The 10,215-nt window shown below is 46.9% G+C and overlaps 1 protein-coding gene across 3 annotated transcripts in view; it reads right to left on the bottom strand.

Annotated features, from left to right (window-relative positions):
* Positions 1-2,364: 2,364 nt before the first annotated feature.
* WBP2 (WW domain binding protein 2) overlaps positions 2,365-10,215 on the bottom strand; it is an 8,051-nt gene continuing 200 nt past the window's right edge. For 2 of the 3 annotated variants that reach the window (XM_005424565.2, XM_005424566.2), the window contains exons 2-8: positions 8,589-8,697; positions 7,924-8,059; positions 6,309-6,401; positions 5,995-6,111; positions 5,668-5,793; positions 4,522-4,598; positions 2,365-3,913 (exon numbers count right to left, since the gene is read on the bottom strand). In XM_005424565.2, the coding sequence (XP_005424622.1) occupies positions 3,860-3,913; positions 4,522-4,598; positions 5,668-5,793; positions 5,995-6,111; positions 6,309-6,401; positions 7,924-8,059; positions 8,589-8,697 (712 nt within the window). In that variant the 3' untranslated portion in view covers positions 2,365-3,859. The remainder of the gene's footprint in view (positions 3,914-4,521; positions 4,599-5,667; positions 5,794-5,994; positions 6,112-6,308; positions 6,402-7,923; positions 8,060-8,588; positions 8,698-10,215) is intronic. The other variant, XM_031059981.1, reaches the window with a different exon arrangement.

Below are 10,215 nucleotides of genomic sequence, written 5' to 3'. Positions count from 1 at the left end.
GGATGGAGCAATCCTTCCAGGGTAAGGATCCTTAATCCCTAAGGATGGGCTAATCCTTCCAAGGCAAAGAATTTCCCCAGCCCCCAGGGACAGCACCAGGATTTCAGGGCTGGCAGCAGGAAATCTGTCAGCAGCACCTGCGGTTCCTGCAGCAACACTTCTTTGCACAAGATCTCAAAGCACTTTGGAAATACCCAGTTACCCCACAGCCCCCAGAGGAGGGAAGCAGCTCCATTTCCCAGCATCAGGGGCAGGGAGAGACTTCTCAGCTTAAGAGTCCAAGTGACATCAAAGAGACAGCTGTAGGTGGTGGTGGAAAAATCTGCCTCTGCCAAAGCATCCAACAGTAATTGTTCCCTATGCCTGCTCCGTTCCTTCAGTGGTACAACAGCAGCCAGCTGCTGGGGTTTAATGGTACCAGTCTGGAGTCACATGGCAGCCTCCTGCTGCACAGCCAGTTAATCATTGAGGCAGGGGCCAGACCTGGAGACGTGTCAGTGAACAACATTTCCTCCTGCCCTACTCCCACACGGCTTCCAGAGCGGCAGCAGACTTCAATTTGCATGTCCCTGCTTTAATATTTGAATCGTTCTGTGCGGGCAGCAGGACTGGTGACCCTTCTACCCTCGCTGAGCCCTTTCCCAAGCGGAGAACAGCCCCCATTTTCCATCGGGGGATGGCAGGGAGTGCTGAGTACCAAAGCCAGATTTGGGTGCTTTGGTAGGGATTCTCACCAGCACCCACAAACCTGGATTCCCAAATCGTGCTGCGCCACTCAGCCCAGTGCCTGCCGGAGCCCTGCTGGCTGTGTGACCGGCCCAGCACTCCCAGAACGCGCTTCACTTCCCGCCAGCGCACCCCAAAAACAGCGAGACCACGCCCAATCTCTTTTTTTGGCTTGTTCCTCCTCCCCTCCCCACAGACCGTGCCCAGCTCCAGCCTGGGGAACGGGAACGTTCAACCTCAAACCAGTGTGGAAAACCCGCAGCTTCAACTCCAGATTTAGCCCGTGCTAAGGAATATTTCATTTATTCCAGCCTGACTCATCCTTTGAGTGTATTTCCCTTTTGCCAGACAGAAACCTCATGGTGTCTCTGGAGCTCTTGCCACTTCTCCACTCTAAGGGAAGTGACTCAGCTCGAACCATGGAGTTCCCATGGGAGCAGATATCTAAATATTTCTCTCTCGAGCACACTTAGCTGAGGAAAGGTTTTAAAAGAACCTCATGGATTTGTTCTGATTGTTGGCCTAAGAGCTGCACAGAGAGTAGGGCTGGGCAAGAGCTCTGGAAAGTTCATGCAATCTGTGTTTTCTAGGATTCTGTCAGAGTAGAAGGTAACTGGGAATGAGCCAGAACAGAAAGGTTTCAGCACCATTTTAGAGTTGGACAGGTGTGACTGAGGAAACCTTGATTTGAAGTAACTTAATTCACAAATCAGGATTTACTCAGCTCCTACTGGACTGTAAAATTTTATCTCAATGCTTTCCTCCTTCAGCCACCTCTTCCACAGAAAACAAACCCAAGTGGCTCAGTCAGGCTTAAAGTGCAGTCAAAGAGCCACGTGGGAGCATGTGAGAGGCAAAAGGGATGTAAAAATGAGCAGAATGTGGGAGATGTCCCTGCTGGCTGGCCAGGGAATTCAAGAGAATGAAGGCAGCCACAGCAGCTGCTGGGAAGAGGAATGAGACCAAGTGATGATCTGTGGAGAGCAGCTCCCGGGTACCTCCTGTTGGACAGGGGGACTGACCAGGACCTGATCCCACTCCTGTCCTGCCCTGCCCAGTGAGACTGACACACCTGGTTCAGCTCAGAGGCAGGAAGAGCCCTGGCAGTGCTGCTGGAGCACAGCTCCCAGCTTTTCCAGGGACAGGAGCACAGGGGGAGCACACCTGAGACAGCCCCGACCTCAGTGGGCACAGCCACCCAGGCACCTCGGCACACTCACAGGGAAAAAAAGGATAAAATTGTGGATTGCTTCTAATTACAGACATATTTTAGAGGCATTAATTATGCTGCAGTGCTGAGGTAGTTATTGCAAAGCAAAATAGCAAACAGGCTGTTAACTTTTATGAGGACAACTTGTCTGGAAAAACAACTTGGGTGACACATCTGGGTAGAGTAAAGCAGCTGCTGCCAGCTTCCAACAGGAACTGTGAAATGGGAGTTTGCTGAAACATTTTAACATCTTATTTTCATTCACAAAGTCACCCAAGAGAAATCAAGCAACTGATGTCACCAGTGAAAAGCCAAGTCATTTTGCTTCTAATAATAAAATATAAAATTCAAGTGGCTTTGCTTTTAATTCCTCCTCTCTGCATCCAAAGTTACCAGAAGTTTGCCCACTCACACACAAACACCCCAAGTTTTGAGCTGATTTCTCTTTACTTCACAGTCTTGGCAAAACAAATCTGCATTCAGAAGTCATTTCACATTAATATATTAATCAAATGCTTTCAAAATAAATAGATTTTTTTAAATAACGATTTCTTTACATCACTGCAGTAGCAATTCTAGAAAAGTCAGTGCACAAACAGTAGCAATTTCATTAATCAGTTAAAGAAAAAACAAAACAAGAGGTGGACCTTGTTTCTCTCCGAGCAGGCTGCATGCAGCAAGTCTCAGCAGTTCCACAGCACAGGACCTTCTGTCACACTTGGCTGAGAAGGATTTTCTCTCAGCTGTCAGAAGTCACTGCAGTGTCACTTGTCACAGCTTTGGACAATGCAGAAGTTTCACAGCCCAGATTCTGATCAGTCCTGCACAGGTTCTGCACTGGAGCTGTTGCTAATGAGACCAAGGAATCAATGCCATGAGGAGTCCACGTTTGGGTGACTGGGAATTCACAGCTGGACCAGGAACACAAACAGCAATAAACAACACTCTGTACCTTACAGCTTATTCCCATGTTTTGCATATTCTCTCAAGTGCTTCCAGGGCAGAAGTAAAGCAACTGCTTTCTGCCCATTCACTGTTAATTCACCAGGTAAATCACAGCAGGAAGATGCTTCACTGGCCAAGAAGTGTAACTTGTGTTACAACAAAGGAAAAACAAAAGTGCATTATAGACTATGAGGAGAATGTTCAGGACTTAGTGAACTCACATATCTAACTGGAAAATAGAGAGTGCAGAAATATTAGTGTTCCTATGGGATCTAAAGTGGTCAGATGCTACTGGAGAACCCTATGAAGAGCAGCACATCTGAGGAAGGGAAATTGGTCAGCACTGGCATACATGGTGAGCAGCAGGGAAATCTGATTATTTACTGTGATTGTCAGGAATGACTCAGATTAAAAAAAAAGGAAACCCAAGAAAGTTGAATATATATCTGAAAAATGTCATAGGTGTGTACTTCCTTTGAGATCCCAAAGGCTGCCTTTGAAGTCCTTTCTCAAGAGCAGAGTTGGATGTGACACTCTGGATTAAAAATAACCAGAGGCATCCCTCTGTCCAGAGGTGCTCTTGGATGCACATTAAGGTAGATTCAAGACACCTCTCACCCCAAAGAGCCTTGTTTCCACGTCATGATCATGTTAATTAGCAGTTTAGAGCAGATGCTGACTCTTAAGTATCAAAAGAAACAGAGCAAAGGGAAGCAGAGATGAAGAGAACCTCCAGGTGCAGTGATGCTGTGCACAGGGAGGAGGGAATGCTGCAGGACAGCAAATCCTCAGAGCTCCACAGGTGACCCAGGCTGCCAAAATCCCTCCCCTTGCTCTGCACAGACCTACTCCTAGAGCCCCTGAAAGCAGCGTGCCTTGGGGGAAGGTTCTACTCCTCAGTGCTATGGACTGTGCCCCAGAATTCTGCCAAAATGGAAAAAAAGAAAGCAATGGGCTGTGGAGAAGGTCTGTGTCAGCTTATTGGTTTTTCTTGTCCTCTGGTGGGAAGTATGGAGGAGGAGGTGGCTGGTCCTGCAATAAAGATGACAAAAGGACATCAGTGCATGGCTAAGAATAAAATACTGATCTCAAAGCCTCCAGAAAACCCAAGACTGTTGCCATGATATTTTCCAAAAAATCCCTTTGCCAGGATTTTTGTCCTGAGAAGCTGAGAAGCCTCAGAGGAAAAGAAAAACAGTAATTATCTGCTGCTGTGGAATGCAACAGATGCATCGTTGGTCTCATGTGGTTGTTTTTAATTAATGGCCAGTCACAGTCCAGCTGTCTGGGACTCTCTGGTCAGTCACAGGATTTTATTATCATTTTTCCTTTCTATTCCTTTCAAGCCTTCTGATGAAATCCTTTCTTCTATTCTTTTCATATAGTTTTATTATATAATTTTCTTTTAATATAATATATATCATAAAATAATAAATCAGCCTTCTAAAACAGAGTCAGATTCTCATCTCTTCCCTCGTCCTGGAACCCCTGAGAACTCCATCACATTGGGTGACCCTGAGTGAGGAACACTCCCACACAAGACACCACATCAATTCAGAGCAACTCTGCTGTGCCACTGAGAGAAGATCTGCCCGACACACACTGGGCCCCCCTGCAGGCCCAGAGCAGCAGGGACTCACCGTGGGCATGTAGACATTGTGGGGGTTGCCTGGGCTGTAGTAAGCACTGGCAGCAGCTTCAGCAGCCTTGGCTTCAGCTGTCACAGGGAGAGAAGCGACAGGTTAGGGACAGAGAACTCTGACAATAAAACAAGAACTCCTGGCCATCAAGAGTTAATGACAGAGCACCAGTGCTCAAGTTACAGAACAGCTACAACAAACACAATTGAGCATTATCTCTTCCAGTCACCACAAAATTGCCGATTCCCAGTGAAACAGAGGAAGACTGAGTTTAGAAATGTCACCTGGGACTTGCATGTCAGCCATAAATAAATGCTTGCTGCTGCCTTGCCTAAATACAGACAATACCCTTTACAAACAGGAGTGAACACACCATCCTTCCTGGGAGTGAAATCAACAGGCAAAACAAAAATCAGCACAAATTTATGGCAGCTCAGGGGATTAGTGTATGGTAATTTATGAGCATAATCCAGATCCTGCATTTCTGCAGAAAACAAAAATCTTGTACAACCCTCTGGAGCAGTGCCACTTTCCAAATAACAGTTCAAAGATGAATGGTTGTTTATTCAAACTGAAAAGTTAAATTCTTATCCAAACAAATATTCTTATCTGCAAGAGATCTATGGCTGTGCCCAACCACAATAGCTCCTTTTTCATTTTAATAAATCCCAAATGGGTGAAAAATGAGGCTGATATTTCCTCAGCTCCTTTCCATCATCTCTTCCCCTGTTCCATATTGTTTCAGCAAAAATAATCACATTAAGAATGAAACAAGGGAAGGGGAAGCAAATCACAGTTTTGAGCTGGAATGGACCACAAACACATTTCACCATGAGTTTCCTTGTATTCATCATTAGGGCAAGATTACCACCACAGGAGAATCACACACTGTATTTTTTCTGTCAAAAGAAAAATAAATTCATATGTAAAATGCCCACTAACAGTGTCTACCCTGGAGAGAATCAGGCTGGACTCCTGACTGAGCTGGATATACAAGGCTGGACATTAGGGGAGCTCCCTAATCCCTTTTCTAAACAAATTTCAACTTCTAAGTGGAGCTTCAAAGGTCCCCAAAAGACAAGAAACAAAGTTTGTTTCATTCTTAATAAAACTGTTGTGAGTCATTCCCCTGGACAGGCTCCTTACCTGCAGGAGTGGAGGGCAGGTCTGGGCCACTGACAGGAGGGGGCTCCATGGGCCCTGGGTAGGGTGGGGGTGGAAGCTGCATGTAGCCCATGTTTCCATCTGCTGCAGGAGGACCAGGATAAAAGTCTGTCAGGAAAGGAGATCACACAGCAAGAGACTTAACTCTGGGTGGAGTTATCAACCAAAAGAAGCCAAGGCAAACATAATTAAACTCAGGAACAAAAGCTACACAAGTGATCACTAAAACACTGTGTAAAATATGTTTTTCTTGCCCTTTTTACCTATTTTACTCACTGGAATAACCCCAGCCTCAGTTCCCAGGCTTACCTGGAGGAGGAGGTGGGTATGGATAGCCCCCATTAGCTGCAGGTGGTGCAAAAGCATAGGATCCATTTGGCATGTAGGAATAGCCATAAGCTCCACTGGGTATTTCACCTCTGGAGACTGGGAAAGCAAAGACAAGGCCTCATCAGGACATCAAGCCTGCCTCAAATGCAGGACAAGAACTCCAAAACAAACTTAGGTGTCACCCCAACAAATCTGCTGCTCATTGGATGTGAGAAAAGTATTTTTTAAAGCAAGCTTCAGGCAAGGGCTACTGAAACCACAGAACTCTGGCAGACACCCCCAGACTTCCATACCTTGTGATGCCACCTGCAGCATCCGCTGCCCAAATTCAATTGCACCCCCAGCTGAAAAAGTCATCTTGAATGTGGCAGATCCTTCCCAGCCACCTGAGGGAGGAAAGACAAAACTAAGGAGCAAGGAGAAGCCATTTCCATGCTATTTAGGTTACATGCTGCATCCACAAATGCTCTGTGTATAATTCTTAAAAGAGCTTATCCTAAAAATCCAAACTAAAAAATAAAAAGCAGAGGAAGTGGCAGAATTGTGGTATCATCAGAAAAATTCACACTGGGGTATTGTCAGGTCAAGAGACACCTGAAGCAGAAACATCCATGAGGGAGAGCTTCAAAAGCTTTCTGGAGTTGTGACTATTGCCACAGCAGCTGTCACAGGCCAGGCTATCAGGAGTGCTGGATTTGCTCTTGCTTTGGATAAGATTAGTGCAGAAGACAGGGATTTTGTTAATCCTGTTGCCTAAAAAGCCTCTGCAACTACACCTAACTGTCAGCTCCAAATTAGTTTGGGAGTCTGAGTGCCCAACAAAGCAAGAGCTTAATGAAAAACATGGTCCACATAAATCCATTAGAGCCCAAGGAAGATATTTCAAGTCAGGATAAATAAAAATTAGAAAACAAATAAATTAGTGACATCTCACATTAGAGTATGAAAAAGAAAAACATGCACAGTCCAGAGTCCCAAGAAAGCATCAAAGCAGAAGCTGTGCTGAAACAGAAACAAGTAGATTAAAGAGCCTTTTAAGCTAAACCAGACTCTCATGGCTGTTAAGACAACATCATCATTAAAAGAGATGGCCTCTGGGGAAAATTAACAAAGATTTAGCTAAAACCTTTTGCCTTTCACACTGTTTAGTTTGTCATTAATGCTCAGGCTCCCTCTCATGCTGGATGGTCCCACTCAACTCCCATGCAAGGCTCTTACATCCTGTGCTGTGATTTCTGTGCCACAACTGCTAGACTGAACCAAGCTGAGGATGAAAGTTTGCTGAACTCTGTGCCTTTGGTAAAAAAAAAAAAAAAAATCAGTCAAAACCAAATTATTCTTTAAAATGTCTGCCACAGCCTTCTCATTGAGTTTAATGTGAAACAGCTCCTTAAATTCCCTGATTTCAAGACAATCCATTCCCTTCCAAGTTCCATTTTCCCTGCCGGGATGCACTACAGCAATACCAAGATGTCCTTGAACTGCACAAGAAACACAATGGAGAAAGAGCTCTGGGGGTCTGCACCTGAACCCAAAGAGAGCCAGAAAGGATCTCAGGTTTTGGCACAGGAGAACCTGAATGCAGGTGGGATAGGAGATCCCAAGTGACCAAAGCAAAGTGACATCTTCATTCCTACTGACTCCACTCTGATGTTCATTTGCTGAGATCACTTGTTTGAATTGTCTATTTTGCAGAGGGCAGGAATGAGATGGGTTGCAGAGCACATCTGCTCATTGTAGCTGAACAGGGAGCTGGGAAGGGGAATGTTTTTAGCTGCCAGTGAATGAAACACATTTTCACAGGAGTGTGAAAACCCATTTGGACAGTGCCAAGGTTTGGTTAGCAGGATCTTGCTATGAAGTGAGCAGCTGAACTGAGACCCAGAACGTCCCCTGTGTGATACCCACCTCCTGCCTCTGCTTTCACTGTGCCCTTGATGTAATTTGCTCCAAACACTGGCTGCTTGATCTCACAATCCTTCAGCAAATAAAAGGGCATCACAAATGACTGCATAGCATCCTTCCCCTTTGACACAAAGATAACCTGAAAGAAAACAACATTACAAGAGCTGGTCAAAACAAACAGGAAACACAGCCCTGATTTATTGCATGAACAGAATTCTCCATGGACTGAAACTCCCTCCCACATCACCAGCTCCACAAGACAAAAGCTACACCCAACAGCCACAGGGGAAAACCAAATCCTCAAGGTACTAAAGCCTTCCAGGAAGGCCCTTGCTCAGATAATGCTCTCCCAGCTTCCAGAGAAGCTGCTGCTCCACACAGCTGTGATTTAGTAGCTGTGCTGTTGCATTCTGCATTTCCAGACCACTAATTTCCAGTTTGAAGATGCTTGATGGACTAAACAGCTGCCTGTACAAGAACTAATCAGATTTATTATCTGTAGACAAATAGATGGAATATGCCATGAACGCATAATGCCTCCCAGAGGGAGAGGATGAGCCACACTTCAGGCAGGAATGGATTATCCTGACTTTCATACACTGAGGACATTTAAATTCAGACTCCAGGGCTGTTATCTCCTTAGAGAAGATAAAGTCTCTCACACTTACCCGGTAGGGAGTCAGGAACACACTCCCTTTCTTGGTGCCCTTGAAGGCCTCTGGCATGGGCTCCAGATCACTGAAGGTGATTTCTACATGGTCATAGGTCATCAAAACACTGCAAACAGTGACACAAGAGAGAGCAGGTACAGCTCAGGGCAGAAATGCAGCATGCACATTAGTTTACTGACCTACCAAAACCACCTGTAACCCCAGCATTGATGGAGATGCTGAGCAGACAGAATCAGTTCTGGTTTGCCTTTTTTTTGTTGTTGTTGTTGGCAGCAGCAACTGAAGTAGCCCTGGCTGCTTGTTCCCTTCCCAGTGTGCTGACACAGCTGCTGCTGCTGTCTGCACAACCAGGCAGCAAACCCGGGCAATTGAGCTGATCAAAATCTCAAGAGCTTTTTTTGTTTTCGTTTTAAATTGTTCTGCATTTCTGCTGGCTCAGTTCCCTAATTCAGTTGTCCACAAGTGACATGACAGAGGAAGGACTGCAGGAGAAGAAACTGCTCAGGCTGGCTTATGCAACACGGCTGTTGAAGGTCTCACCACAGCTCAAGCACCTCTGACACAAAAATGTGATCCAGAGGAACTCCCCTTCCATGCCACAAGATTTCATTAACTCATGCTGCCTGCACTGATTCCTTAATTCTCAATTACAAACTGACCTGATTAAAACCTTTGGACACAGCAGGTAACTTGTATTGACATTACAGCATCCACATTAGGGACTCTAATCCCTAAAGCTGCAGAAATCTCCACCACCTCTATCTTTGGCAGCTGACGTGTTTCCACCCTCAGTCATAAATACCTGTCCCTCCAGGAACAGCTGGGGAAGGGCAGTGGGACCAGCTCTGCTCAGGCAGCAGCTGGATCAGCCCAGGGACAGGCAGGCCGTGCTGCAAGGCAGGCTGGCAGCTGGGAACAGCAACACCTTCAGCTCCCATCCTCTCAGGGAATGCAAATTTAAGTACCAGAGCTGATCTTACTAAAGCCTTCTAAGAAAAGGCACATCCCAAGTGGAAGCCAGGCACAGAATTGCTATAGCAGTGTTTAAGTGGCCGGTGGAAAGAAGCGCTGGAGGATGAAGCACTCCTTTGTCCCCGCAGCAGATGACTGCCACGTCAGAACCACGCTGGCAGCAAGCGGGCACGGACAGCCCTTTGCCATGCACACAGAGGCAGCTCTGTGCAGCCTTGCCGTTTCCATGGTTATAGCCCAGCACCTTTTTCCAAGGCTGTTCTCCCTCCCGCACACACAGACAGGGGGCTGCGCTCCGGGAGCCCGGCAAAGCACAGCGGGCAGCCTCGGCTGAGGCACCGTGCAGGTGCAGCCTGCCCGAGGGGACAGGCCTGGGGCCGGGCCAGATCACCTGGGGCCAGCCCAGATCACCTGACGGGAGCTGAGCGCTGCCAGCCCTTGCTGAGCCCTCGGGGAAGAGGCTGGGGACAGCAGCAGGAGGCAGCAGCAGGCTGGGGGACAGGCTGGATGCTGAGGGAAGAGGTGGAGGGGGGCAAGCCCCGCGGCTGCAGCCCAGCAGAGCGCCCCTCGACAGGCCCTGGGGCAGGAGGATGCGTACAGCCCCTAAGCCGTAGGGAGATGAGGGGAGGACGAGCACCGCCGGCACTGAGAG

This window comes from Geospiza fortis, unplaced genomic scaffold (genome assembly GCF_000277835.1).
Source record: "Geospiza fortis unplaced genomic scaffold, GeoFor_1.0 scaffold244, whole genome shotgun sequence".
Taxonomy (NCBI): domain Eukaryota; kingdom Metazoa; phylum Chordata; class Aves; order Passeriformes; family Thraupidae; genus Geospiza; species Geospiza fortis.
The sequence above is the reverse complement of the archived record's forward strand: the minus strand, read 5'-3'. Positions and strand labels throughout refer to the sequence as shown.